We start from the raw sequence: 27,878 nt of genomic DNA, 5'->3' as shown, positions 1-27,878 counted from the left end.
TTCAGTTTTTTTCAATAACCATTAAACACAGGGTATGTTATTTCGGCTGATAGGGGTCTCCTAATCAAAACAATGACAATTAAAGACACAGTTGGATGAGATCATGTACCAGTGTGGGATCATGGGAGTTGAAATGCACCCTTACCTTGACTAAAATTATTTCTTTGGGTTTGAACATTGTTAGGAACATTTGTGGCAAAGTGAGTGAACAAAAAAATAGGCAACAAAGATCAAATAAAATTGAGACATTTTAATGCAGGAATGTTACATATATAAACATATACATAACAACATTAAGTAACCTCCTTATACAGCACAGGTTACAGTATTAGTGTTAAGTACTAGTAACTGAGACAGGTGGAGTGAAGCAGAAGGTCCAGAAGCAGATATGAGGTGGCTACATGTGAGAGTTAAACTGCAGCAGAGGTATAAATCCTTAATTTTCAAACAAAATAGTTTTGAACTCATCTTCAAAATATCTACAGTTTAAATGTAGCTGATTTTAAAGTTGAATGGATCTGATAAAAAATGTAACTCTGCTCTCCTTTTTCAAATATGCCAGTAAATATGATAAAGTAATACATAGACCAGAAATAGAAACAAAAGTCAGTTAATTGAATTTTCCACTGAATAATCAATATTAAAAATGTGTTACTCACTGAACACATCTCTCTCTACACTTTCAAGCAGCAGCAGTGTGAAGTTCAGTCATACTGGGTCATGGGGTGGTCACTCCAGGGCGGCAGGTTGGAGAGTTTCTCCTCAGTGGCAGTTTCAATAGGCCAACCCCAGGCCTTAAAGAATCCTTCCAGGTTCATCTTCACAGTCTGGGAGAAAGTCTCAGCATACAGATTCATCTTTCCTTTGTTGTCCTGGGGAAAGTTGCTCATCTTGTGGTAGGCAGCAAACACCTTTTTAAAGGCATCCCAGCCAAACTTCTCCTGGAGCTACATGGAAGCAGACAGAGGTAGAGGAGTATGTGAAATAAAACACCAGTTTCCTCACTCTATTAAACATTTACATTTGTGTGGTGTGTAGGTGAGCATTTAAAACCTCACCTGCATATACGTCTCCAGGGCCACCCACATGTGCCAGTCGCTGAGTTTCCTGCCCCCTTTGGCGTACTCTGCTGCCCGAGCGTTTCGACTGGCTAAAGTCATGGCTGGATGAGCCTGCATTGCACAAGATGAAATGACGCAATTGTAAAACTATGTAATCCCAGTGAAAAACCAAATACTTTTCTGAACATAGGATAAAAGGAGTTGTCTTTTGTGGCATCTATTTGGATAAAAACTTACACTACACATAAAGACTAGTATGCTGTAGCAATTGATCTCAAGTCATTTACTCCACCTGTGCCCTGTTGATCCCCAGCACCTCTTCATGCACATACACTGACCACAGGTTGCATGTGCACTCTGTAGTGTGTGATGGGAACTCCCAGCAGCCTCTCTGCTGGTTGTGTCCCAACTCATGGATCGGGCCCCAAATGCCATTACTCTTGGCATGGTTGATGCTGACCAACTCGGCTGCTGAGGCCTTGTGTGCCATGACAGGATAACCTGAATGCATCCAACCTGGATGGAGAAACAGATCTTTAGAGCTCTGTAGCTATGAAGGAGAAATATACGGTGGCCAAGATGTGTGGAAAGAACTATATATCCAAAATAACCTTTGCAAATTTGGAAAACAGACAGCATTACAGGAAAACATAATTGCGTAAGTTTAATTGAGCGTTATTGCACTTCTGTATTCCAAATTTGGAAACTGTTTCAGATATGCAGCCCATTTGACCTTTCATGATCACACACTGCATTGCAATGGAAGTGCATGCAATGAGAGAAAAGAACAAAATGAAAGCCTCATATTAGCATGATATGAGGCTTATCTGGTGATATCTGGTATATCCCATATTCCGATATATCCGATATAAAAAATAAAAAATCCAGAAACGCTTAACAAAACATAAACAGATTTCTGTAACATTAGTTATTTGTAGTTATTTATGAGTCCTCACTGAAATAATATGATAATGCACTTTGAAAATAAACTTGTTTGTGTCATTGTCACAACAGAACAGAGGAACATCAAAATATATTATAGGATTTGCAGCATTCTTAACACGAGTGCCAACAGGGACGTTGTAGAATAGAGGTGCCCACACTTTTTTAGCTTGCAAGCTATACTAAACATCTATTTATTTATACATACATTGAGTATACTATAACACAATGCATAATTGATATTGAGAGAGTAATGTAACCCTTGGTATTACACATAAGAATTGACAGCAGTAATGCACACAGGTGACAAACAGCCATCCATATTGCTCACAGTTTCTTCTTTCATGGGCAGTAATGTTAATAGCTCCTCTTTTCCAGTCATATCTGTGAACACCATCCGAACACTCACAGTCTGCAATGTCTCTCCGAAGCTGCTGTGTCAAATCCTCGGCCATTACTTCACAGCGCTGTGTAACTGTACTTCTTGATAGCTTAAGAGCTTTGATTGATGATAATATTTCTAGTTTGTTTTCAAAATCCCGAAACAAGGAGTCAGCTGCCTCAACAAAGGCCTCTTTTATCATCTCTCCACCCTGGAAGGATTTCTTATGCTTAATGATGGAGTGACTCACCCGTAACGATGCTTCGGTGGCAGCCTTTGCTTGTAAATTATGCTGTGTGGAAAAACGACTGTTGTCCGATTAACTGTGATTTTAGTTCCCTCACCTTTCTCTTTCTCAGCTCACTTTTCTGAGGGAAGTCAATCTCATACGTTTTATGAACAGTTCGATAGTGCCTCTCAACATTCCCCTTCTTTGGAATTGCGATGGTAGTTTGACAAATCAGACAAATGCACATTTTTTTTATATCCCTACTTTTGTTGATATCAATTGAAGCTGCTAAAACAGGTCACTTAGCTCGCTTGTGTTTTGCAGTAGCGTGTTTTCACATGCATGGGGACCCGTGACCCGTGACTGGCCATCCTGTACGTCAATCAGGTGGCATAGACTCGACGTGGCCTTTCAGAGATTCATTCATTCATTCATTTTCCTATCGCTTTATTTAAAAAAAAAATTGGAATGTCACATGATCTACCCATACTAACTTTGCAATCTACCAGTTGATCACGATCAACGTATTGGTCACCGCTGTTGCAGAGTGCCCTCTGGTGGGAAAACTATGCAATGCCAACACTCACATGGTTGAAGGATGTTTCGTCCATTTTTATTTTATTTTTTAAATATTTATAAATCAACCATTATAAATGCCGATACCGATAGTTTGGAAAATGCCTAATATCGGCCGTTAATATCGGCCTGCCGATAAATCAGTCGGGCTCTACTGTGTAGTGACAAATCTCCTCACTCAATTGGTAATTTTAACCAAAAAGTGATCCAAAAATGTACTCAGGACACAGTGTACACCCAGTTTCATCTGATGTCCCTGATAGTTTACGTTTAATGTACTGTATGTAATATGCACAATAATCTAAATACAGCACTAAGCACTTGGCACCACTTGTTGTGTTGAGGTGACAAAACCTGCACATGCAGGTTTGGTGAATAGGAAACTTTATGCGTGTAGTCTTATATTTGTGTTAGCTCTGTGACAGACTGGTGATTTATCTACGGCGCACCTCATCTCTCACCTACTACGAGTTGGCCCCACATCCCAGAGAACAATGACCAAGTAAGAAAGAGTTATAAACATTGTCAAATCTAAACATACTTACCACAGGAAATCTGCACATCAGTCACAAAGCGCTCTTTGCGGGGAAATTTGTGTGGTATGACAGCCAGGTCAGCTATGGCCTTCATGATGTCATTCCAAAGTGCCGCCAACTCATCAGGGCGGTCCAGGTTCCGCACAGCTTCTGACGGCACAGTGAGGATGATGTTGTCAAACTCCAACTCAGCCCAGGGAGAAGGAGCTGTGCGCAGCAGCGACCACTCAGCTGTTGTTGTCACACCTGAAAAGAACAAGAGAACACTGCTGTTCAAACTTGAGCTTCAATAATAACGTATACAATAATTTCTGAAACTTTTGTTTGAGGTATCCTTTCAAACATTTTAATTGGATGCTGCTCCGAGTTATAAAATCAACATTATTCTCAACTTTGAAGAATAACACTCACAACACATCTTCTCTTTTTACCCACCACATACTCACCAGATTTATAATATGGTGCAGGTACAGCCATCTGCACTGTGACCTCTAGGCCCTCCACTTGTGTTTTGGGCGGGGCCAACAGGTAGATGAGTCCCCCCCACAGGTTCCACACCTGCATCATGTTTGAGGTCACAGGAAAACGCTCATGAACACACGGTGCTCTCTTCAGCTCTGCATGGTTGAGACGGTCTGTTTGACAGCCGATCTGGATCTGAGGAAGACATATGTTATACTGATTGTAATTAGTTTGTTCTACTGTATGAATAAAATGATCCACTATTGTGACAGGTGTTGGGGTTTGGGACTGCTGACATCTCTTGGGGGAGCATGAGAGGACAGTGCCTAGTCATGTCTTGATGTCCACTGGGGGTGCAGCATTAACCAAAACAAAATGAATTTGTTATAATTATGTGATTTTGTGAACTCTACCTGCCATCCCTTGTTGACAATCTCTTCTGGTAGGGATATGTAGGTCTTCATACCAGGAGAGAGGTAGAGACCTGTGCTGATCCACTCTTCCCCTCCTGACACACACACAGCCACACACACACACACACACACACACACACACACACACATCCCCAGCAGCAAAGTTTATACAAATCATATTTCCATGTATAAAATCCACAAGATGTACTTCATGTATGTCCTTATGCACATACTGTACTTCACATATTGATCCACAACAACGAGGTCTGACCTGCTGTGTTTGCACTAATCTTGATTTTGTGGTTATAGACAACTGGCAACAAGGGGTTATGCTTGATGAGATAGGGCAGGAGGGCATCTGGATCTGGGCAAACCTTGTACACCTCTGCCCCCACACTGAGGAGCAGGTGGTCTTTGGGCTTCTTCACAGGGCAGCTGTCACATACCTTGAAAGAAAGGTACAATATTATTAAGGACGCTTAATATTATAAGGACGCTGGTCGGAAACGTTGTGCTGCTCTATTGGAGAGCTTTATAAAGTGATCATATTATTTTGTCTACTCACCTGTGGCATGCCCGACTTCATTAGGATGTCAGTGAGGGTTGACACCACCTGTGTGTAGGAGGAGCAGTCGCGAGCCTTCATGTTCAGGTAAGTGGCGCAGTCCTGGCCCAGTTTTTTAAGGCATTCCTCCTCATGCTTGCTAAGTTCCTTGCCCTGGGTAACATGACCAGCAAAGCGGTTCAGAAGGTGGCGGAAGTGGTCGGTGTCTTTGACAGCCTGGCTTGGCACAGGGGCCTTGTATAAACCTCCTCCAATTGTTGCTGCCAACAGGCTCAAACCCATTTTGTTGAGGATCTTGTTCCCTGAAAGACATTCAAGCAAACTTGATTTTATCTATTGTGTTCTATTGTTGTAGTAATTCTAAGAGCTGGTATCAATATTTTTTCTTTCACTGAAAAGAAGAGTATATTAAATATATATAACAAATCATATATAAGGCATTCCTTGCTTGACCTTAGTAAAGCAAATCTTCCAATAAGTTAAACAAAAATTTTAATCAAAGAGTCCATATATCTTACTGAAATGTTACTTTCTAGGTGATTGTATCCTATGAAAAAAATATTTTGAGGAGAAATTAGACAAACATACTTGATAAGACTTAGAGTTTTGCAGTCAAGCAGTAGGCTATAATACACAAATGTGTTTGTTCTTTCTGATTTCCTCACCAGCTGGAATGTGAATGTGATTATTTAACTTCCTTGTGTGCCTTGCGTGAGAGGTGAACATTGTTCTTTGCAAAAAGCCTTTTGGCCCATCCCATTTTAGATCATATATCACCCTTGTCCATAATTAGGATGGTGGACCCTTCCTGAGGCCTGTACTGCGAAGGGGGCTCAACATAGCCAGGCTTTGTGCTCATGATGCAGCTCAACAAAGCCCCAGGTCCCCAAACAGAGTTAAACGGTACTGCGACGGTGGTTATCAACTTACTTTGTCAAGTCCGGTTCTCTGCTTTGTGCTCTGCGCGCGTACATGTGAAAGGGGGCGTTTGACGTCATATTATTCTACTTCCGTGCGAAAATGGATCGATCCCGGGCCACATATTTTACTCAAGATGAGCAGAGTCTTATCATGCAGGACTATGAAGAATTCAAGGACACAATCACGGCAAAAAGTAACACTGTCGCCGCAAGTAGAGCGAGGGAGGGCTGCTGGCAGAAAATAGCTGACCGTGTAAATGCGTAAGTAAACAATGATTAATATTAAGATAAATATTATATTAAGCCCTTAGTGTTTTAATTTCTGAATGCTCAACATTGTGCAACTTTTACATATTAACCCTCATCCATTTAAAAAATAAATACACTGAAGCAACAACTATCTTTTTTCATTTTTTAATGATGTCTATATTGTTTTCACATTTTACTGATCTCAGTTATAGAATGCGCGTGTGTGTTTTATTGAAAGCGAGGCTGAGTGTGCGTAGGCTCAGTGTTTTTTTTTTTTATTACTGTGTCGGGATGAACAAGCAAATGTAGCTACTGTCCCTGTACAATGACAATAAAGAGCTTTCTGACAGTGAAAATCGCTCAAGCCTGTAAGATTTGTGTTTGGGTGTACTGCCCTACAACGGGTGAAACATTGATCAGTTCATCAGTTTATTCATGGCCACATCAAAGAAATAATTAACTTTACTCATATTCTGTGACAAATAAATACTAGGTTGGCCTAATTAATATTTCATATTGCATTTTATTAAGATGTGGAAGCAGCAGTCGGACATGGCAGCAAGTTAGAGCTAAATACAAAAACATCATTCAAAGTGGTATGTAGCCAAGCTGCCCCATCATTTTGTCAGTGTGGATAATATACTGTTTCCCATTTTATTTTAATAAATCACTATCTTAAGCCAACAGGAAGAAGAATGAAAAGGGGAAGATTTCATTATGCAAGCAAGTAATACTGATGATGTAGAGGGGTATGAAAGTAGCCTACATTACCAGATATTTTATAGAATCCTTCCTTAACAAGCATTGTGCTCAAATGACTTGGGAACACTACAAACACGCAACATGCAGTGTTCTTGCTCAGATTTGCTGCATCACCAACTGAATGCAAGAAGGTTCCCGTGGCAAAAAAAACGAAGGGCTACACAAACAGTTTGCCCGACAGTGAGCGCACAGCTTCTTCGAGTGGCATTCCTGACACTCGGCTCAATAAGTGAGCAAATGTTCCGTATTCCCTCGGCTGAAAATCTATATCGCTCATAGAGAATTTCATCAGGAAATGCCAGCGGATCAGCGCGATCTCGAAGAAGCCGCTCACATCGTAGTGCTGCCAGAATTATTCTTGCTCCCAGGTCTACCGGGTTCTCAATGAATGGTGACGCCATCTCCGAATGAGTTACACAGTGAAACAGCGGCGCTTTTATAGCCGATTTTAAGCTGAAACTCTGAACATAACCTGGTCGGGACCAGGTTATGAGCTAAGCATAAGTTACCATGGTGATCTAGCCGGGTTAAAAGAGAGCTACCTTTGTAGTACAGGGAAGCCTGGCTTTAGACTCAACATACCTTGCTAACCCACTAAACTGGCTTCGCAGTACAGGCCTCTGGTGTCATTCCCTGGTGCCTGAAAGCCTGCCCTTTATATATCTGTGCCCGCTCTTCTTATCTTGTTATTCAGTCCACTGGTTACTTAAAACGCTTCAGAGGGCCAACCGGTGGCCCGGTGTATATCAGGCTTTAAAAGCATTTTTTCCTTGTTTATCTCAGACAGCCCAGCAACTCAGTCTCCCTGTTAATCTGCAGTTGAATGTATCTAACCTGTAGCTGGTTTTCCATCTTTCATTTGTGTGTACCTCCATGTAGCCTGTCTGTAAAGCATTATCATACCTGAGAAATCAGTTAATGGGTTTTGCCCAGAGTGTGTCTGTGCCCAGTACCAGGCATGTCCACCGATCAGCAGGCCTCCTCCCTCTGCCACAAAGTCTTGGATTTCCTTTGCACGATCATCGCTGTACGCTGTGCACACAAACACACTCAGGTCGTTCCTGAAGTTTGTCTTCTCACACTTTAACCCTGACTTGCTGAGAACTTTGAGTGCGTGATCAGGCATGACGCCCACGACCCCCTGTCTGCCCTCGTCCAACCAATGAAGGGCATTGATCCAAAATGGAGCCAGTGTCTGCCGTAAAGAAAGTGATTGAAAGAGAGGCAGTGGTTTGTTAATCACATAAAACGACTGGGCAGATCAGAATAAATTGGCGAAGTTATCATATTTACATCAAAGATTTGTTTCAGAATTTCTGCTTTTATAAGCGAAATTGAGCACATAGTGACAAATTTGTTACACAGTCTGGGTAAAAAATGCATCATACAAGCAAATTCTTTACCTCTCTTCCTAGAAGTCCTTCATGTGTAACCACAATAACCCTTCCCTGCCCATAGTAGGCTCCTGCCAAGAATGCCCGTCTATCACCTGTGGTGCCGATGGGAAAGGCTAGCGAGCCATGGACCAGAACCTCAGAATGTACTGCCCCACCCTGGAGGTCAAACTCTGAAACCCCCTGGAGTAAGAACTCTAGGTCATCCTCAAAATCCTTACCGGTTCTGTATTTTTAGAGGAGGGAAAAAGAGAGGGAAAGAGAGAAGCCAAGGAGGAGGTATGCAGTTCATTATGTAATCAAATTAAGAATCTTTGGAAAGTGGAAATGTGTGGTACAGTATACACTCACACTACAGCCATCCAGGATGAAGGGATCTGTGGGTAGACAGGCAGGCACTCTACCTCACCTTGATGGTCAGAAAAGTAGATCCCTGCCACACCAGAAACCTTGTTTCCATCAAACAGAAGCAGCGTGTTCTCCTTAGGATGAGCTCCAGCCCAGCTCCATGCCTGCCCCGCTATCAGCACTCCACCTCCAGCTTTCATAAACGCCACCAGGTCCTTCACATGTGCACCCACGCTGTAGGCATCAGTCACATACACTCCCACCCCCAGAGTTTTACTAAAGGCCCCTACAACTTCAGCTTTGAAGCTGGATCTACTGAGGTTATCAGCAACTGCCCTGATGTTGTTGTGGACGCCAACAGACAAGTTGTCAGATCCATCTCCTCGCAGCCAGGTCAGAGCGTTCTCTACCAGAGCAGGAAAGGCGGTCAGGTAGGCCTCATGACCCAGGACCACAATCCTTCCACTGCCGTACAGAGAGGCAGCCATCAGGACCTGGCCTTGGCTGTTCATTGCCAAAGGAAAGGCATGGTCTCCAATCAGAACCAGATCACTGGGAACACTGGGGCCCCGAAGGTCCAGCTCTCTCAGGCCTCTCATCAGAGACAGGTAGGCCGCTTCATGCTGGTTTTGAGTGGGCTGGTTGGACATGGTGAGAAGGATCGATGCTCCAAGGGTTTAAAGATGTATTAAGTCAGATACAAGTTGGTTTAGTGAATAGCACTAAACAGTTGCACCTGTTGTGTCAGACGATTGTCCTGTGGGGAAAAAACATAGAGATTTAAATATAGAATGAAAGTACCATTGGCGTTTATTAATGAGTTACATTGTTATGACAAAACAGTTACACTTCAAAACAATACAATTATTTCAGACACCAAAACAGTTTTGATGTCATGTTTTGTCGTACCTGACAGGTAAGGTATTATCTAATCTGAATCTGAATATCTTTCAGTTAAGGACTGCTGGTCTGGAATGCATTTTACCGTAATCAATATTGAAAAGCAATTAATCAATTTGTATTTGTATAAGGCCAGTTCACAACAAAAATATTCTCTTGACACTTTCCAAATTGAGCAGGTCCACACAATACTCCTTGATTAATTAAGCTTCACATACCCTACATTTCCCCTATGAGCAAGCACTTGGCAACTAGTGGCCGAGAAAACAATTTTATTTTCCCAGGCAGAACCATCGGAGCATAACAGGACTCAGTGATGTGCAGCCATCTGCCTGGATCGGTGGGGGGGGGACTATTACAACAATAATATGGAGACCATATTGTTGTTGTAAACCGTTCAATTACCGTAACACAATAAACAGAGGACAAAAACTTGTGAAACAACGTGAATGCAGCCTGCAGGTTATGCTCCACTCTAATACGTTCTAACCATCTTCTATCACGCCTCTGAAATGAACAAACCTATGTTCATTATTCTTTTTTTAGACAGTATGATAAAAAAGAAGACAAACAGGCTATACCAGCAACTTTCGGCGTGTCCCGGCTCCCCGCTTGTGTCTTGGTCTATGCTTTCTTATTAGACAGTTATCGGACGGAATGGGTGGAGAAGCAAATAGGTGAGTCACTCAGTTAGGCTACTGATCTCCACAGTATTCAAAACCGAAACTCCTTAAATGTAAGAAGTGACATGTTATGCTATAACCAGAAATTGATGGGGAAAAGTTTACTTCACCATGAGGACTTGCTATTCAGTGAAATTACAATGGTCAACAAATCATAAAAGTCTATGTTATGGAAACCCGGAAAAGTAATAATAGTCACGAGCGGAATCTTCAAGGCGAACACGTTTCTAGACGAGCGTATTTTTCTGACGGACCGTGGTACGATGCAAAACAACCCCGGGTTTATGTTAATAGTGCACTTCAGCAACCAACTTAGATACAAAGAAGTTGCGTTTAAAGTGCGGACGTAACATATTTAAACTATTCGCAACCCCCATCGTGCAATAAGTGTTACATTTTAGGATTTCGGCTCATACTTTTATAAAACGAGTCGTCCACAAACACACCACAAGGCTCCAAGTAAAGCAGTCCGAGTTAGCTGTGGCCGCTCGCTCTGATGTCGTGTACGTTGGTTAGCGCCGATGGAGCCCGGGTCTCTCTCGAGGATGGGCGAGCTGTGATTCTGGGCCGAGGTCCGGACACCGGAGTCGCCGATAAGAAATGCTCCCGGCACCAGGGTGAGCAAGAGTGCGACACAAATACAGCCGGTTAACGTTACATTGGTGACGTTGCACGTGTGGGTCATTTATCGGCATCATAATCTTAATTTAGTACAGTGTATAAAAACATTTGCAGGCCACATTAGTTGTGCATATAATCAATATAAGGGTGTAGTTATTTCATTGTTAAAGCAACATTATGTAACTTTTTTTAAATCTTAAAATAACCGCTTCAATATCATTTTGATGGCACAATTTCTTGTAACTAAGGTAGTACTGCTGACGGTTCGGAGCTAGTGCCTACTGTGGAACCAGATCTTTGCTTTTCAACTGCTAAAGAACTGGCTTCTGGACAGAAAAACTGGTTCCAGAGTTATGTCAGAGGCTATGGGTGGGGTTATCGTGACCAAGGACCCACTAATGCCATCTTTCCACTAGCATTTTTGGCCACACTGGGTCCAAGCTTATTCGGTTTTCCATTACCAGTCTGACTGCACGGAACTGAGGCGAGCCCGCGTCAGTCTCGCGACTGCAGCCAACCCCTGACATGCAGCATCTCCCCCTTAAATCAATACTCAACTCATAAAGCAAAACACACTGACTTTTGAAAACATCGTTGTTGTTTTCAAAAGTCAGTGTATTCAGCTCTCAGGACTTTTGTAACTTCTGACTGAATCTCTTTAGGTTCTCTCATCCTGTTTGAACTTTCAAACACCTGCTGTGTTTTACTGTTTCATCGTGTTTGCTTTCAGCAGTTTTAGGAGTCATGTTTAGTTACCGGTGGCGAAAACGCCACATTTCCTGTAATACTGCATCATAATGAAAGCTTTTAAATGACTAACTAACAGGTGGCTTTTATTGTTCTATTGTAAAATGTTTGTAACTAATTTATTTAGCCGAGGCAATTTGTGGTTCATAGGTTGCACCCACTTAGAACCAGCACTTGGTTCGCTTTGGTCATGAAGTTGTATTTTTTCTGCACTATGTAACTTCAGTGAGAGGTTACATGTTTACTTCAAGTTACAGCATTACATTAGTTCGTTTGTAGTTAGCAGCGCCTACATTACATCTGACAAATTGTTACAGACCTGGGATTTGAATTAACGACAGTGGCGTTCCACTCAATTGCAGGTGGCGCCAAATCGCACGAAATGCCAGTTTTTACATAGTGTTGCTTTAATTAATCTGACAATTTCTTGTTAAGTCCTCAGGTCTGCAAAGTGTAAGAAAACGGTGACTAATTTAGAAAAGCCTAAGCTTCAATAAAAACTGCTTGTATATGCATTATTTCAATATAAAAATTGTTGCAAACATGTAAACTAACTGTTTTAGCTCCAAATGACTATACATTATGTAATGTGTGCGTGCATGTGTCTGTCAGTATACACGATAATGGTAATCCTTGTCTATCTCTCAGTTAAGGTGGTGGCTTGTTTTGCAGACCAGGATGCGGTTGTTACTCAGGTATGAAAACAAACACACCCAGCCAAGTTCCACAGTTTATTCAGCTAGTCTCCCAGTGAAAGTCACAGGCTAGACATGCAGCACCAACGGGCTTTAGTAGGCAAACACCAGGGAGAGTTAAAGTTTGACCACACACAATCTAATCGTCAGTCATTATAAAAACCTCATGACATAACACCTGTTACGCATACCCTATTATCTCACATCCTATAAACTGAATACAACATCACAAATGCTGAAGTCCAATGTCCGTGCGTGTCCAATTGTTTTTTCACAGCTGGGTCCAAATCCCAGTTTCCTGGACGGTGAGCAGCTTGTTCGGGGCCAGTCTGGTAAACTCACCCATGGAGGTACCCTCTACCTGGTTAACCAGAGCCACCCGTTTAAACTGCAGTACTCCCTGAGCTCAAACGGAGCGGCCTCCAGCACTGCGCGGACAGGACTGAAAGCGACAGATAAGACAAAGGGAGGACTGAATGGGAAGGAAAAGGAGGCACAGTCGAGTCCAAATCCCAAGCGCAGTCTCAAGGATTTCTTTCCTACCTCTCCCATGAAGGTTATTTGTTTATTTACTGTGTTGAAGCTTGTCCGGTTTATCATTCCATGCGTCATATTCGCTTGTTCCTGTTATGTTACAACTGAAATGACATTGACTAAAAGAAGTTGAACTCATACAACTGAAAATGAGAAACAGTCTGTTTTTCTTTTTAGCGATCAAAAAGGCAGCTGAGCCCAGACAAGGGGCACCCTGCGGTGAAGCGTCAAAGAAGAAATGTGGAGGCCTCAGACGGACAGATGAAAGAAGAAGAGGAGGAGGAAGAGGAGAGACTGGCTGAAGAGAAGCTCAAGCAGCTGCAGGAGCTGGCAGAGAAGTCTACGACAGAGAGGAGTAACAGTGCCCAGGCTTCATCATCTTCATCGTCCTCAAAGGGCTGTCTAAGGAGCAACTGGCAGCAGATAGGCAACCTGATGCTTTACACTGCTGCTGGTGTCAAAGGGAGTGACAAGGTAGGGCCTGGTTATTCAGTTTGATTTATGTGTTTGTTTATTTCCGTGTCTGAGATCAGAGAATTACACAGTCCTGTGGCTGGTTACTCAACTTTTCATTTTTTCCAGTAACCATTTAAATGCACAGCATGTCATTTCTGCTGACAGGGCTCTCTTAATTTAAACAATGAGCATAAAAGACACAGTTGGATGAGATCATGTAGTAGTTTGGGATCGTGGGAGATGAAATGCACCGTTATCTTGATTAAAATTATTTCTCTGGGTTTGAACATTGTCGGCAAAGTGAGTAAACAACTCAACAAAATAGGCAACAAAGATCAATTAGATATGAGACATTTTAATGCAGGAATGTTACATATATAAGCATATACATAACACAAATTTAAATCATACCTACTGTAAGTAAGAGTTTTTTGAAATGTTGGTTGGACAACACAAGACATTTAAATCCAAATGAGGTGAATGTAAAATATGAGCAGGGTTCGTACGGCTGCTTGAAATCCCTGAAAGTGCTTGAATTTCAATGTTGCGTTTTCAAGGTCTGAAAAGTGCTTGGATTTTAGTTTAAGTGCTTGAAAGTGCTTGACATTATAACTCTGTGTCTTTCACAAAATTGGGATCAGACTGGATAATTAATTTCTGAAGTTTTTGCTATTATGAAACATCATTTTAGATGTTTACAGCATAATACAATGTACATAATTGTGATAAAAAGTGAAGAAAAAAATCACGAGTAGCCTATATATATTCCTGTAGATACGTATTTTACCCCAGCAATAAGGTGCTGGAAAATCTTGAAAATGACCCTTAAAAGTGCTTGAAAAGTGCTTGAATTTGACCTTGAAAAATGTGTACGAACCCTGTATGAGAAAAATGATTGATCAGTGTTTCCCGCAGCACAAGATGACATCCTCAAATGTCTTGTCTTGCCTTCATAGTTGAAAGCTAATTGATTAATCATTGTAGCTCCTGTGTGCATTTCTAATGATGTCTTCTTCTTTTCATCACTGCGCAGATTGCTGGGTTTGACATAGATGGCTGTATCATCACCACCAAGTCTGGCAAAGTCTTTCCCACTGGACCAGATGACTGGAAGTATGACTGCACTCCTGAGCTTCCCCTTTTAATTGTTTAAACGTTTGCTAAAGCTGAAGCTTCTGTTTTTCCTATCTGTTTCCAGCATCTTATAAAGCTTTAAATTCGTATCTACTTCATTTGTTGCTTTTGTGCAGGATTCTGTACCATGAGATTCAGCCAAGACTGGCCAGCTTGCTCAGAAAAGGATACAAGGTGGGCAGGAGTGAAACACAACAGTTAAAGTTGTTATCTAGTGATATTTGCAAGATTTTAGGGAAATTGTTGTCTGGTAGCGTTCATCGCTGGATTTCTTTGCTTACACTTGTTTTCTGCCTGTAGGTGGTGTTCTTCACCAACCAGATGGGGATAGCTAGAGGTAAACTGAGACCAGAAGTGTTCAAGTCCAAGGTGGAGGACATCCTTACTAGGCTGCAGCTCCCTGTGCAGGTGGGTCATGTTTGAGGCTGACCCATTGTTGTCCTATTTATTTAACAAAAACGCTAATATTTGTGCCTCTTCCTGCTCTGCGTCTCAGGTGTTCGTAGCAGCCGGTCCTGGTATCTACAGGAAACCAGTGATGGGAATGTGGAATCACTTGTGTGAGAAGGTAGCTGGACACACCTTTATTGTTTAAGAGCCACACCTCATTTTTAATATTTGCGAGGTAGATTAAAGTCTGCTTTAATCTGCACTAATTATGCTGAGTCATAGCAGACGCCCTTTTATCTTTCCTCACCGCATTATTTACTGATGATTTTTTTCTCATGTTTGACAATAAACAGTCTATTTTAGTTCTAATTGTAAGTGTCCTGCATGTGTTTCCTTCTCAGGCAAATGATGGCGTGACTGTCGACCAGAAGCAGAGTTTTTATGTTGGAGGTGAGTGGTGTTGGGTATAAAAAGTTGTTGCCATAATCAGGGTTCGTACGGGTGCTTGAAATCCTTGAAAGTGCTTGAATTTCAATGTTGCATTTTTAAGGTCTGAAAAGTGCTTGGATTTTAGTTTAAGTGCTTGAAAGTGCTTGACATCATAACTCTGTGTCTTGGCAAAATTGGGATCAGACTGGATAAAATCAGTGTGTGTGTGTATCATCACACATGCAGCCTGGTAGCAATAGAGAAGGATGGCTGAGGAGAAGGTGAATTTGATGCAATTTGGACTGATGACATGTTCAGTATTAATAAACTTTGATGAATAAGTGAACAGCTTGAAAAAGTTTATGTCAAAAAAGAAAATTACAGGGTGTTCTCAGGTCTCTCCTTGTCTCGGTGCAAGTGTGCCTGAAGAACGGCAAGTGGCTTCCCTTCTTTTGGATAAAACTTTGAGTTCTCCTTTAATTTCTAAAGTTTTTGCTATTATGAAACATAATTTTAGATGTCTACAGCATGATACAATGTATATAATTGTGATAAAAAATGAAAAATTTTCCTGTAGATATGTATTTTACCCCAACAACAAGGTACTGGAAAAGTTTGAAATTGACCCTTAAAAGTGCTTGAAAAGTGCTTGAATTTGACCTTGAAAAATGTGTGCTAACCCTGCATAATGATGAACATCCTAACGGTGGATAGGTGTACTCAGTTATCTGAACTAGTGTCGCAGAGGTGCACGCATACACACACATTCATCTACATATTAGAAAACAAACCTTGTGTTCAATTATTGTTAAATCCTGTTTCCATGAACCTCAAAATGAGTCCAAAAAGTTCCCATAATTAGTCCCAAACTGGCAGAAATCTCCTAAAATCCAAATGTTTCATGCTTAATTCTAGTCCTGAACCTAAATATCAAGCCAATAGGGTGCCCAGATCTGAACTAAGCTCCGAAATGATCCAGAATTAACATCTTCAATGTGTAACAAAAAATACCATTGGAAAGTTTTGCTGATCCTACAAGAGTTTTAAGAACTTTGATGTCCAGAAAGGGAGAAGTAACAGTGCACACAAACATGCAAACATAAGCTCACAGCTTCTGATCTTACCTCTGTGCAAAGATGCTGCAGGTAGGCCAGAGAATTGGGCTCCAGGGAAGAAGAAGAAGGACTTCTCCAGCAGTGACCGACTGGTAAGATCTCAGTTTTACTTTGTGCCACTCTCCCTCCTCCCCCTCCTCCCTCTCCTCCTCCTCCTTCTGCCTTCACTTGTTATATGTGCTCAAGTTTTGTGTCACTTTAATTGGCCTTAAATAGGTCTTCAATGTCCAGTGTGTATGATTTAGACAAATGTAGCAGGATTTATTGGTAGAAATGGAGAGTAATATTCAAAATTGTGTTTTCATTACTATCACCTGAAACTAAAAGGTGTTGTGTGTTGGTTACCTTAGAATGAGCTGTTTGTATCTACAGTGGGAGTGGGTCCTTTTCTACAGAGTCTGCCATGTTGCACCAGCAGCTTTCTACAGTAGCTCAGAATGGACAAACCAAACACTGACTTTTCAGGGGGTTTTCGCATTGTTTGCATTTTGAGCAGTCATTTTAGGGGAGGGTCAAACAAGGATCGTCGTTTGTTGCAATCTGCAACCTCACCGCTAGATGCCTCCAAATCCCACACACCGGACCTTTAAGTGTGACTTTTAAATGTGGGTCCGTCTTTTTGCCCTCCCTCTCATCTTTGTAGTTTGCTCTGAATATTGGGTTGGAGTTCCACACACCAGAGGAGTACTTCCTGGGCTGGAAGCGTGCCCTGTTTAATCTGCCCAATTTTGATCCTGTGAGTACAGTAAACATACTGGCAATGTATTGTTTTATTTGTCCTACAGTGTATGAGAGTAAATTTGTGGGGGTTCACTCTTTATCATTTTGTTTTACTTCTTTATCTGAACTTCTAGAGGAAGATTGACAGCACTGCAAAGCTTTACGACCCGCCGTCTGCGTCCCTCACCTCTGGCCAGACAGAAGTGATTGTTGCTGTGGGCTTCCCTGCATGTAAGAAAAAGTAGACTGCATGTTTTATCTTCTAATCTCCCCTCCCAGCGACACCCTTCTGAACTTGTTCCCTCTTTTCTGTCTACACAGCGGGAAAATCCACCTTCTTCCATACCCACGTCATACCAAAAGGCTATGTGTATGTCAACAGGGTGAGTGGAATTTTAAAGTCAACCGGGCATAAGTTCTGCCTCACTTGTATATGAATCCAGAACGTTTGGTTTTATACATAACAAGAGGTTGACTGTCGAAAATAAAAAGGAGTTTTTTTAATTTGATAGTTGCTACACCGCATTTACAGTGTATTTGATACGGTTTGTAACTGTTTTATAGATAGAATTTTCACTGTAATGATAAGATAATCATGATTCTTGTTATTGTATCCCATATTTTGTATCTTTGTATCAGGACACACTCGGCTCATGGCAGAACTGTGTGTCGGCATGTGAGCGTGCTTTGAAAGAGGGCCGCAGCGTCGCCGTAGACAACACCAACCCAGACCCAGAGTCTCGTAAACGGTAACGCCCAACTGTATGTATGTGTGTGTGTGTGTGTGTGTGTGTGTGTGTGTGTGTGTGTGTGTGTGTGTGTGTGCGCACCAAGGCTATCTAAATTTTTCTGCAAATAAGCTTCAGAAAGCTTCATGCATAATTTAAGAATAGAGGCAGATGTATTTGCTGGAAAGGTGGAGACAAGACACCAGACTGAAAAGACTGGAGTTCACTGCAAGTACAAGCTCAGTATAAGATCCAGTGAGTAGGATTTATTGACATCTAGTGGTGAGGTTGCAGATTCCAAACATCTGTTAAAAAAAAACATGTTTATGTCTCTTTTTTTCAAGAGACATAAACACTTTCTACAACCAGAGATAAAATCAGGCTATTTAATCTAAAATTAACATGGAACAGTTCTACGCTTGCATAAAAAAAATCCTCAGAATAATCTTTTTTGGCCATGTTAATCACCTCTATACCGAGTTAACCTGGTTCAAAAGCAGCAGAATGCTGCAGAGGCGCTGTAGGGCACTATGTTACCTTCACTGCCACAGTTTAAGCTGTTTTCTCAAGGAATCCTACTAAATTGGTGCATTTTATAATGCGGGTACTGGCTGTGCTTCTGTTTGTGTTGTATGAATAAACTCCAACTGCTGCCTCCTGCTTGTCTGTTTATTTATGATTCTCTGTTTGAATAACCAATGTTCTGTGTGTAATTTCCAGCTATGTGGACGTGGCCAAGGCCGCTGGAGTGCCCTGTCGCTGTTTCCAGTTCTCTGCCTCTCTGGAGCAAGCCAAACACAACAACAGAGTATGACTCACCTCTCCTCACTGTCACTCATAACACCTTGTTTCGTTCAATCCTGGCTGGTTACAAGAGGTGTTTTTAAAAATGTCTTGTATGTTATTGTTGTTGCCAGTTCCGTGAGATGACTCCATCAAACAGCAAACACGCCAAGGTCAATGACATGGTTTTCCACAGCTACAAGTAAGAAAGAGCAACCTTTCTTGTCACACTCTCATAGGTTATAAAACATGTTTGTTGTGCAACTAAGCCCACACTTATACACAGAGCTTCACAAAATGCAGGTTAATGCATGTCACCAAGGTGTGCTTATACTTTTCCAGGAGCTTTTGCATTATCATGGTTACTATGTAAAAGTAAGTCCTGCCTGATTTGGCGACACCTGTAATTACTGGTGGTAACAACAGATGCAGATTAACACCACAGGTACCAGAATTCTGGGGGCAGTGAAACAAACTATTGTCATTTTAATATAGAAGTCCAACAGTGTTGGGCCTTTTTGTTGTTCTTTTTTTTTTTTTACATAATTCTGTGAGCAACTGTGATTTGATGTTATGCTGCACGTGGCAGTAATCCGTGAAACAGCAGGGCACAGTCAGTCTCACTTGGAAATGTGTAATGCAGCTGTTCATCTACCAGCTGACTGCTGGTGTCCCCCCTTTCTACCGTTACTTCCTGCAATCATTCAAATTGATCCAAAAATCGCTGTCGTCTTGTTTTTCCATTAAGGATAGCAGAATTTCTGTGACTGCCTCATAATAAAATTCAACTCTTGTTTTAGCAGTTATATTCTTTTAGCGTGAAGCTGCAGCAGTAGGACATGTTTGTTTGTTTTCTCAATGAACACCTACTTTATAATAGTGCAAATGTGTTATCATTGCAATACTTAAATAGGTGGACCATAGGACTGTGTTAGTATATTTCACAGTAGATAATCACCTAACAGACACTGATTTAAATATATGTATATTAAAAAAAAAGTTACTTTAAAATGACAGTCTGCCACATCAGGTTTTTAAAATTTTTGGTAATAAAAAGACTTTCTAGTAATATCTCTGCTAATGACCACACTAATCTGCCTTCGTCTCTCTCTCTCTCTCTGGACAGGAAACACTTTGTGCCTCCTGCTCTGTCTGAGGGATTCTCCGAGATCCTCCAGGTCCACTTCGTCCCGGATTTCAAAGACAGCCAATCGGAAACCCTGTTCCGGCAGTTTTCTGAGGGCTGATTGGACTGCTGGTTCTCTCACACCTTTGACTTTCACGTTCGCACAGAAACAAAAGATACAGATGGTCGCCGTTGAAGCAGCTGAGGTGTGAGATCCAACCAGCAAACCACAGATATAGAAAAACACTCAGAGTTAGTCAGTAAGACAATAACTATTTCAACTGATGGACTAATTGGTGTATGAGCTCCCCACTGTCATCTGCACAGTGTTGATATGTCCTAGCTCATAGGTATTCTGCTTGGATAATAGCCTCTAACTGCAAAGTAAGGTTGATTATGTTTACTCTGAGCCTGTGTTTGATCAAACAATTCAGTGAATGAAGAGATTTATGTGGCATCGGGAACTGATTATGCATGTGTTTAGAAAGAATACAGTGAGAGAACAAAAATAATTACTTTTTTTATGTTGTGTATGATTTTGTTAACAAAACATCTTCCTCTACAAGTGAGTTTACTGCACCACAGCTATACAAAAAAACAATAGTATTCTGTCTGACGATAAAGCTATGTAAAACTCTGTTGTGCATTGTTATTCTGGCATCATCCAACCAGATCTCAGTTGATTTGGTTATGGAGGTTTTCAGTTAAGGTCAGGCAGGAACTGGATCTCCTCCCCCAGGTGCCCCTTCAGCCACGGCATTATCTTGAACACGTCGATGTGAAAGTCTCGAGCATCAGGATGCGGCCTGACCCTCTTGTCCATTCCCCGAACTGTGTTGACTGGGTTGCATACATCCATTGTGCCCCAGCTCAGTACCCCCACCTTGGAGATAAAACAGGAGAGAAATGTCCATGTGATTCTGACATCGCTGTTTGCACAGAGGCTTTTTTAAGCAATAGAATTGCTGACCTGAAAGTAGCGCTTTCTTTTTTGCAGGAACAGGGATCCACCAGAGTCGCCTGTAGAAAAAGAGACAGCCTGTAACTAAATGTAACTCCCATGGCGGTCAAACAGTGGTATGATACAGTGAGAGTCCAGACCTTTACAGGAGATGGAGTACTCATATCCTGAAGATCCCCCGGAGCAGAGAAATCTGTCGGATACATACTCATCCAAAGTCACATCGGTGGGATCTCTGAGTGTTTGCATCGCCTTCTCCACGCAGCTAGGCCTCTGCAGACAGCAAACTAGTTACAACTCATCACTCCTTTATAATAAAACACATCCATTTTCCCCAAATGATTGAGCACCAACAGGACAGAATCCGCCGGTCTGAAAATCCACTCACTTCGCTCTGTGTGTGAATATATGTTTCTTTGCGCTCAGGTTCTTTATGGTCATGGATGAAAAAGGCGGCAGTCTCCTTTGTTGGTAGTAGTTCCTCCCCTGTGTACACACATCAATACCACTGAGAATGCGTGAAAAATGTTTTCAGTTTTATCTCGCAATATTAACACAATGTTAACGGGGAAATATGGAGATAGTCCTTAGGTAGTCTTAATAATGGGATTGTTTTCTGCAGAGTGTCAAGTTCAGAAGGTCACATACTGTGCTGCTGACAGGTAGAGTTGACTCTCTTCATCGCTCGGCTGGCTGGCACCGTACACGGCAAGCAGATTGGTCTGTTGTTTGACATACAGCACACACACTGACGTTTGCTTTTATAAGCTACACGAGGGTGGACATTTTAAATACTGCCAGTGTACACCTTTTTAATGACAAAAATGTAAGTTAGCTTCTACTTAAATAAAATCCACGCCTTTTAAAAGAAACATTTTGCTCATTCTCATGTTAATATTTTCATTTATGGTGTCTGCTAGAATAGGTTAACATGCTTTATTGTTGGAAAAAAAAATGCATAATTTTTCTCTTCTTGTCTACTACTGCTGCACCATATTCACCCTCCTTCTGACATGTTTTGATTCAGCCCATTTGTGCTAAAGACCTCCCCCACGAAGTTGCTCTGATTGGCCAGCTCACACAGGCCTGAGCCATCACCGAGTCGCCCGGTCAGCTCTTTCTGTGTTTTTAGCTTCCGGTTAGCTGCATTTCCACTGTGAATATCACCACGAGAACAGCTTCTCAGCCAAATACCAAACCACAGCCTGTGTTGGAGAAGGAATACGATCTGTAATGGCCTGAACAGGGCGATTTACAGCTTCAAAGCGTGAAGTCTGGTCACAGACAGCCGTGATTGAATCCATGCTGAAGCTTCTAATATTACCAGCTGTCATTGAAAGTGCAGTTGAGGTCAAATTCACACATTCTTGAGCTCGTTAAGTTGTCCATAATGACAACGTTAAGTTACAGAAGTAAAGGCTGAACTACAAAAGAGTTGTTCAGACGGTTTAGGAGCAGTGTCTTCTGTAGGACGGAATATCCTCCTTCGACTTGGGGCTTGTAACTTTGCAGACATTTACCGGCATTTACCAGCTTTATAACATACTTGAGGAAAGGGAACAACTCAAAGATCATAATATGGCCCCTTTAAGTTCAGCTATCATGTTCGGCGTTCGACAGTTAAGCATCTTTATTTCGGGCAGTCTTACCTGGCTTTCCAGGAGAGCGGGATACTCTTGTTCACCTGCACCAGAGCCACATCGTAGTCATAGAACTCGGACACATTCCTGTGTTGGAGTGCCCTGGTGTTGAACCCCGGGTGCATGATCACCCGCTTGGATGACACTATGCCCTCACCTGGGAACCAACGAAGCTGCTTGTTATTACAATTTTCAGACATGTTCTGAGCTTATGGTGTTTGATAAGGATATCTTATGATAGAAACGTTCTCTTGTGGCACCGTAATGTGACTGGAATTAAAACATCCAACACATTTGTCAGCACACCGCTTCAAACATGAACACGCAGGTATATTAGGGTCCAAGCACCCAAAATTGTTTACCATCATTTTGATCCGATGCTGAAAGTTCTCTCTATTTTTGTCTGACATGAAAAAAAAAAAAAAATTCCCTGACTGACCTTACCGTGTTTTATTGACACATCCTGAGGGACATTGTCTGTGCTCGCTTTGGCAAAGCAGTGAGCAGCTGTCAGCACCCAGTTTGGGCTCAGAATAGATCCGAAACAGAGCGGGTTCTGTAAGGGAGGAAAATGTTCATGCGTGAAAATCCACTCTTTAACATGAAGAGGTGGGTGGAGTGACAGACTATGCAAAGCTCTCACCTTGGTCACGGTCACACTGACATGCCAGGGTTTGGTGTGGAGGCCTTTATTCTCCTCTGGATCCTTCATGTGTTCCTGCGCTATCCCACACATCGTCACACTCTTGTCACCTGTGTGATAACACCACACCATTTTATGCTTCAGTGTAATGCTGGTAATGACTCGTAATAAGCAACGCTGCAGTCTTACACACAGTCTCACTTAAATCTAGTGTGAAGACTGAACTGTTTACATATAAGTACTTGGAAAAAACCTGCTAAGAGTTGGTTTTGGTGTGAAAAAAAAATCCACTCACTAATGATGCTGTTGAACACCTCTCCCAGGGTATCGTAGTCTTTCAGAACGAAGACGTGATTCTCACCGCGTTTCTTTGAGGCTAGGGCGTTCAACTGATCCTTCTTGACGTCTTCACCCAAACCAAACACATAGACATCTGAAAACCAACACATAAATGTTCTTGTAATATATACATACACACAGTACGTATGTTAAAAAACCGAATGTACTGTACATGGTGTACAACAACATTTAATCCTTTTAATTGTCACGTTACCCAGCATTGTCTCATCTGTGTGATCGGGTGATGTGGCCTGGTAGCCCAGAAGATCACGGATACGGGCCAGAGCAATCTGAGGCTTCATCCCCGTGTTAGAGAAACCTGCAGGCAACAAAGACATACAGACAGAATGAAGGCAATTCCCTTTTTAAATACTGAAAGAGCTCAAATGAGCTGTAGAAGAGTTTTTTGAGGTTGAAAAAGGTTTTCCAGCCCGAGTTTGTGAGACATTTCTTGTGTCGTCACCGTCTGTTTCTATGATGATGATGTTCTGGGTCTCGTTAAAGTGGTTCTTGGCGCTGTTTCGCTTGAAGTAGCTGATCATCTCATTGACACGTCGCAGGGCAGCGTAGAGGTTGGTGCCCGTCTTTTTTCCATGGCCTGCAGACGAACAAATGCGAAAAGGTGAAACGGTGGAAATGTAATTTGACAAATGATTTAATGATCTTAATGAACGCATTGGTGCACCACAGTTGTAGCGTACTGTGCTGATTAAAGCCCAACAGTACTTGAGGAGATCACACTGCAAGAGATTTCTTTTAAAACGATGTGCTCATTAAACGAAAGAAGGAAAATCAAGCAGGGTCCTACTGTGGTAGTCGAACTCTATCAGCTGCCATATGACGTCATCAATGTTACCGCTTATATCAGTATCTGTGATGTTTACAATGTCTATAGCCTCACTGGCAAATGACAACACGTGGAAGTTCATCTGCACCTCGTAGCTGTCCAGCTAGAAGGAAAATGAGGAGGACATGCAGGTTTCACAACCAGGGACAGACAAAGTAGTATCCCAATGTGGATAAACCTTTTTATTGTAGCATTTGACACAGACCTTTCTGATGAGAGCAATGGTGGCCTCCCTGGATTTTTCAAAGTCTGTCTTTGCGATGCTTCCTGAAGTGTCCAGTAAAATGTAGACATTCATACGACTGACTTCAGCCACACGGAAGGATCGGCCGAAGGACGCCTCCGCATCTTACACACATGAACACAAAGTACTGTTTGTTTTACTGCAGTCGACCTCAGCTTGTTGCTCCTCTTATTTTCCTTGTCTTTACAAATACATAACTTTGCAATTACGTTGACATGGTGATATGCTGCAACCCTGTCAACAAGCTGACAAAACAGGTGTGAGTTATACACACTTTTCTTTTTGGAGTCTGGTGAAAGTACATCCATGATTCCAGCAAGTGACCCTGCCATGGCTGCTGCCACGGTGCTGGGGGAGTCAAAGGTATTGGGACCTGCAGGTAAACATGAAGATATCATTCATGGATGTTTTATCACAATATGGGAGTTCATTGGGTACTGTTTTGCTGCCCTGTTGTTGTAGTTTTCAGTCTTAAAAAGCAACCTTCTGTTGTTTTAAAGGGGGAAAAAAAACACCTAAATGTGAACTTATTTTACATGTATGAAGTCGTCACCCTGCACCTTGGCACCGCGGTGTTGAGCCAGTCCACTCCCTGTTCTCCAGGCAAACCCTTTCAGCCGACCCGAGCAGATCCAGACCAGCCTGACAACGGTAGATCACCTTCTCTCCAGTGTGAAACCGGCCCCCTGACCTCTGGGCCCCTGGTGGGACTCCTGGGTCATTGCAGTCGTCAGCTGTGTTCAAGAAAGAAGAGAAAGACAGAGAATATGAACATTTTATTTATCTATTTTTTTTTAAATGCTTTTACTGTTTGTACATAAATGTTAATGCATAATATATCTTCATTAAAATTATCTATGTAATACATTGAAGTGACACAAAAAACATTGCAGGCATATGTGTGAAAAGGCTGAATAAGAAAGTTGAGAAGAGTAAATCTAAAACTTGTTTAGTGACCCATCTTTTAAACCCCAGTAAACTGTATAACATAGAAATCTGTTTCTAGGGATCATCTATATTCATCAAAAGCTGCTTTAGAAAGTAAACCTCTGTAAGCATGAGCTTAGTCAGTGCATGCTCACTCTACTATGGGATCTAATACACCTGATGAACTGGGCTCAGGGCCTCTTGGATTATTCCCAGTTAGTCTCTATTGCACTGGCGGAAGAGGGAAAAATATGCCCATGTGTTGTGCATCATAAATTAATAATACACGTTTGATCCTTTATTGTGAACCTGTTTTTGAATGTTGTCTGTGCTCACCATGGTTGTCACAAACAGGAGTGGAGCCCGTCCACTCCCCAGAGAGGGTGCAGTTTCTCTGGGCTGACCCGTACAGAGTGAACCCTTCCTGGCAGGAGAAGCTCTGCGTCGCCCCAACACGGAGCCACTGGTCCCTTGGCCAGAAGTCACCATGATCCAACTGGAGCTGAGCCGGGCACAACACATCTTGGAGCGAGAGAATGAAGAACAGAGGGAGAAAAGACGGAGGTTTGAAGCGAAGGGTTAAAATCACAGAGAGCGACTCTTTGAAGATACCTCTGATTTTAACTACAAGAGTCCTTTTGTGGAGAAATGACTTTAAATATATCATCCAAAACATTACCTTTGCACGTGGCCCGTGACACCTGTCTGCCATTGGCTAATCTCATGGGTGACCACTCCCCATCAGCACTGCAGAGCCTGTAGCTGACAGGGTGAGGGTACTGCCCTGGGCTGCAGTGATAGGTCAACACGCTGCCCTCCAGCCCTCCCTGTAGAGGAAACAGTGTCAGTTTTGGAGCCTAATTTAGTAACATCGAGTTTGCCTGTAAAAGGGTGCTTGATTTGTTTCACTTTCTTAACATTCAGTTTCAGGAAACAAGTCTGCTAATTCACTGTTTTCCCTCACTTCTGCTTGCATTATTCATGCTGAAAACTTTTTTTTTTCATATCTTTTGTCACATCCTTTCCTATTTTCTGTATTAGCACATGTTGCTGGTCAGACAGTGTTAACGTTTCTATAATCAACTATATCATATATATATATATATATGACATATATATGGGTGTGTGTGTGTATTTGTATATATGTATAATATATGTCATGCTATGGGGTGTCATGCTTTGCGGGGTCGAGGTGAAGTCTGAATATAACGCCTTCTTTCCTTCCACATTTGGTTCCTGTTCTCCTGTTTGTTAAACACTCTGTAAATGTTTTACATTTCCCCTATTGGCCTGTTCAAATGAAAATGTACTATTACACATCCAGTCCAATTTGAAAAACCTAACAAACAAGTTCCAAAAACAGTTTGAAGAGGGAAAAACACCAAATCCTCACTTTGGTGAGGCTAGAACGAGAGAATGTTTGGTGCTTTTTGCAAAATAACTGCATTTTCTGTCGACTGGCAAATCAACCAATCATTTCAGCTCTACTGTCCAGTGTATTATGTTTCACCTGTGAGTAGGTGACCTGTCCACCTTTGATGCTCTCGGTGGTCGAGCAGTTCAGAGGCTGCATGTCGTATGCAGCATCCTCATAGCTATCCCCGTACTCCTGCAGGGACACTGGAGCAGAAACAGTTACAATGTTGGTGATAAACATGCATCTCAGCATGCACACGCAGGCCAACACAGACACCACGTGGTAGAGATCAATATGATGTTCAGTTCATCTCGCTCAAATGTAGTTTGTGCAACATAAAAGTTGAATTGCTCACCTTTCTGAGCAGAGGTGAAGAGAAGGATCCATAGTATGGGCTTGACATCCATGACCGTACGCCGTCTGTGTCAGCGGTGTTTGTGTCTTTGAGTGACAGGAGCCACAGCGAGAGTGTCTGTATCGACCTGCAGTCCAATGTTTTATTTGATGTCTGATTACCCATTATCTCAGCAGCACAAAAACCGGGAAGGAAGGATTGAGCAATTTAGGACAAACGCCAGACTTGAGCGCTTGCTTTCACTTTGGTTGCACTCATTTTTTAGCTGCTTCTGTTTTTTTTTTCACGATTCTGTGAGGTCTGGTGATTCTTTGGTGACATTTTTGCTCAAAAGCTTTTCAATAAAAAATCTATTTGGGCAACTGATGCAATTTCAAATCTCACAATCTCTTTAACACCTCCTTTTTTTTCACCATGGGAAACACTCTTGTTGTTTTGATGCATAATTACCCAGAATCATTACTAAATCGCTCAGACTGCGCTGTGTCCCTGTGCCAGTGTTTTGACAAACGGTGTGTAGTGCTCACATGTATTTGTGTTTGTGCACCTGCTCGCCAGGGTTTGGGCATGTGGGTGTGCGTGTGAATTAAACATTTTAGGGGCTT

The 27,878-nt window shown here is 42.0% G+C and overlaps 3 protein-coding genes across 4 annotated transcripts; 1 reads left to right on the top strand and 2 right to left on the bottom strand.

The window, feature by feature from the left end:
- Nucleotides 1-235: 235 nt before the first annotated feature.
- On the bottom strand, nt 236-10,964 carry LOC115566050 (TRPM8 channel-associated factor homolog). Of its 2 annotated transcripts, none has more exons than XM_030391808.1 (12): nt 10,839-10,964; nt 8,843-9,596; nt 8,501-8,717; nt 8,001-8,292; nt 5,167-5,468; nt 4,873-5,047; nt 4,602-4,696; nt 4,173-4,383; nt 3,736-3,972; nt 1,354-1,577; nt 1,059-1,172; nt 236-947 (listed from the first exon to the last, which is right to left on the bottom strand). In XM_030391808.1, exons 2-12 carry the CDS (start codon nt 9,487-9,489, stop codon nt 705-707), a joined length of 2,757 nt encoding a protein of 918 aa, XP_030247668.1. In that variant the 5' UTR covers nt 9,490-9,596; nt 10,839-10,964; the 3' UTR covers nt 236-704. The 2 variants fall into 2 exon arrangements, with proteins under 2 accessions (XP_030247668.1, XP_030247665.1); XM_030391805.1 differs by lacking the exon at nt 10,839-10,964 and adding an exon at nt 10,321-10,636.
- Nucleotides 10,673-20,537, top strand: pnkp (polynucleotide kinase 3'-phosphatase). Its single transcript, XM_030391835.1, has 17 exons — nt 10,673-11,039; nt 12,439-12,485; nt 12,763-13,041; nt 13,197-13,493; nt 14,509-14,588; nt 14,726-14,783; nt 14,910-15,017; nt 15,106-15,177; nt 15,401-15,449; nt 16,565-16,635; nt 17,187-17,279; nt 17,398-17,494; nt 17,585-17,646; nt 17,903-18,012; nt 18,712-18,799; nt 18,909-18,976; nt 19,901-20,537. Exons 1-17 carry the CDS (start codon nt 10,919-10,921, stop codon nt 20,019-20,021), a joined length of 1,821 nt encoding a protein of 606 aa, XP_030247695.1. The 5' UTR covers nt 10,673-10,918; the 3' UTR covers nt 20,022-20,537.
- Nucleotides 20,408-27,410, bottom strand: LOC115566066 (complement factor B). Its single transcript, XM_030391811.1, has 19 exons — nt 27,274-27,410; nt 27,012-27,121; nt 26,181-26,328; nt 25,838-26,023; nt 25,135-25,308; nt 24,849-24,947; nt 24,536-24,678; nt 24,292-24,433; nt 23,947-24,081; nt 23,698-23,802; nt 23,440-23,577; nt 23,145-23,254; nt 22,946-23,057; nt 22,511-22,658; nt 21,510-21,583; nt 21,250-21,347; nt 21,002-21,134; nt 20,871-20,920; nt 20,408-20,783 (listed from the first exon to the last, which is right to left on the bottom strand). The coding sequence occupies exons 1-19, from the start codon at nt 27,323-27,325 to the stop codon at nt 20,601-20,603; spliced, it is 2,340 nt and encodes a 779-aa protein (XP_030247671.1). The 5' UTR covers nt 27,326-27,410; the 3' UTR covers nt 20,408-20,600.
- Nucleotides 27,411-27,878: the final 468 nt, after the last annotated feature.

The sequence above is a fragment of the Sparus aurata genome, chromosome 2 (genome assembly GCF_900880675.1).
Source record: "Sparus aurata chromosome 2, fSpaAur1.1, whole genome shotgun sequence".
NCBI classification, from domain to species: Eukaryota; Metazoa; Chordata; class Actinopteri; order Spariformes; family Sparidae; genus Sparus; species Sparus aurata.
The sequence above is the reverse complement of the archived record's forward strand: the minus strand, read 5'-3'. Positions and strand labels throughout refer to the sequence as shown.

Excerpts from the sequence above, each read along its gene's own strand:
- LOC115566050 (XM_030391808.1), bottom strand. The coding sequence starts at position 9,489 with ATGTCCAACCAGCCCACTCAAAACCAGCATGAAGCGGCCTACCTGTCT. Across the intron at positions 8,293-8,500 it reads AAGGACTTCTAGGAAGAGAG|ACACTGGCTCCATTTTGGAT; the intron begins GTAAAGAATTTG and ends TCTTTACGGCAG. Across the intron at positions 4,384-4,601 it reads TTGTCAACAAGGGATGGCAG|ATCCAGATCGGCTGTCAAAC; the intron begins GTAGAGTTCACA and ends TGTCTTCCTCAG.
- pnkp (XM_030391835.1), top strand. The coding sequence starts at position 10,919 with ATGTCGTGTACGTTGGTTAGCGCCGATGGAGCCCGGGTCTCTCTCGAG. Across the intron at positions 12,486-12,762 it reads AGGATGCGGTTGTTACTCAG|CTGGGTCCAAATCCCAGTTT; the intron begins GTATGAAAACAA and ends GTTTTTTCACAG. Across the intron at positions 17,647-17,902 it reads GCTATGTGTATGTCAACAGG|GACACACTCGGCTCATGGCA; the intron begins GTGAGTGGAATT and ends TCTTTGTATCAG.
- LOC115566066 (XM_030391811.1), bottom strand. The coding sequence starts at position 27,325 with ATGGATGTCAAGCCCATACTATGGATCCTTCTCTTCACCTCTGCTCAG. Across the intron at positions 26,024-26,180 it reads GTCACGGGCCACGTGCAAAG|ATGTGTTGTGCCCGGCTCAG; the intron begins GTAATGTTTTGG and ends TCTCGCTCCAAG. Across the intron at positions 24,434-24,535 it reads CCATTGCTCTCATCAGAAAG|CTGGACAGCTACGAGGTGCA; the intron begins GTCTGTGTCAAA and ends TTTTCCTTCTAG.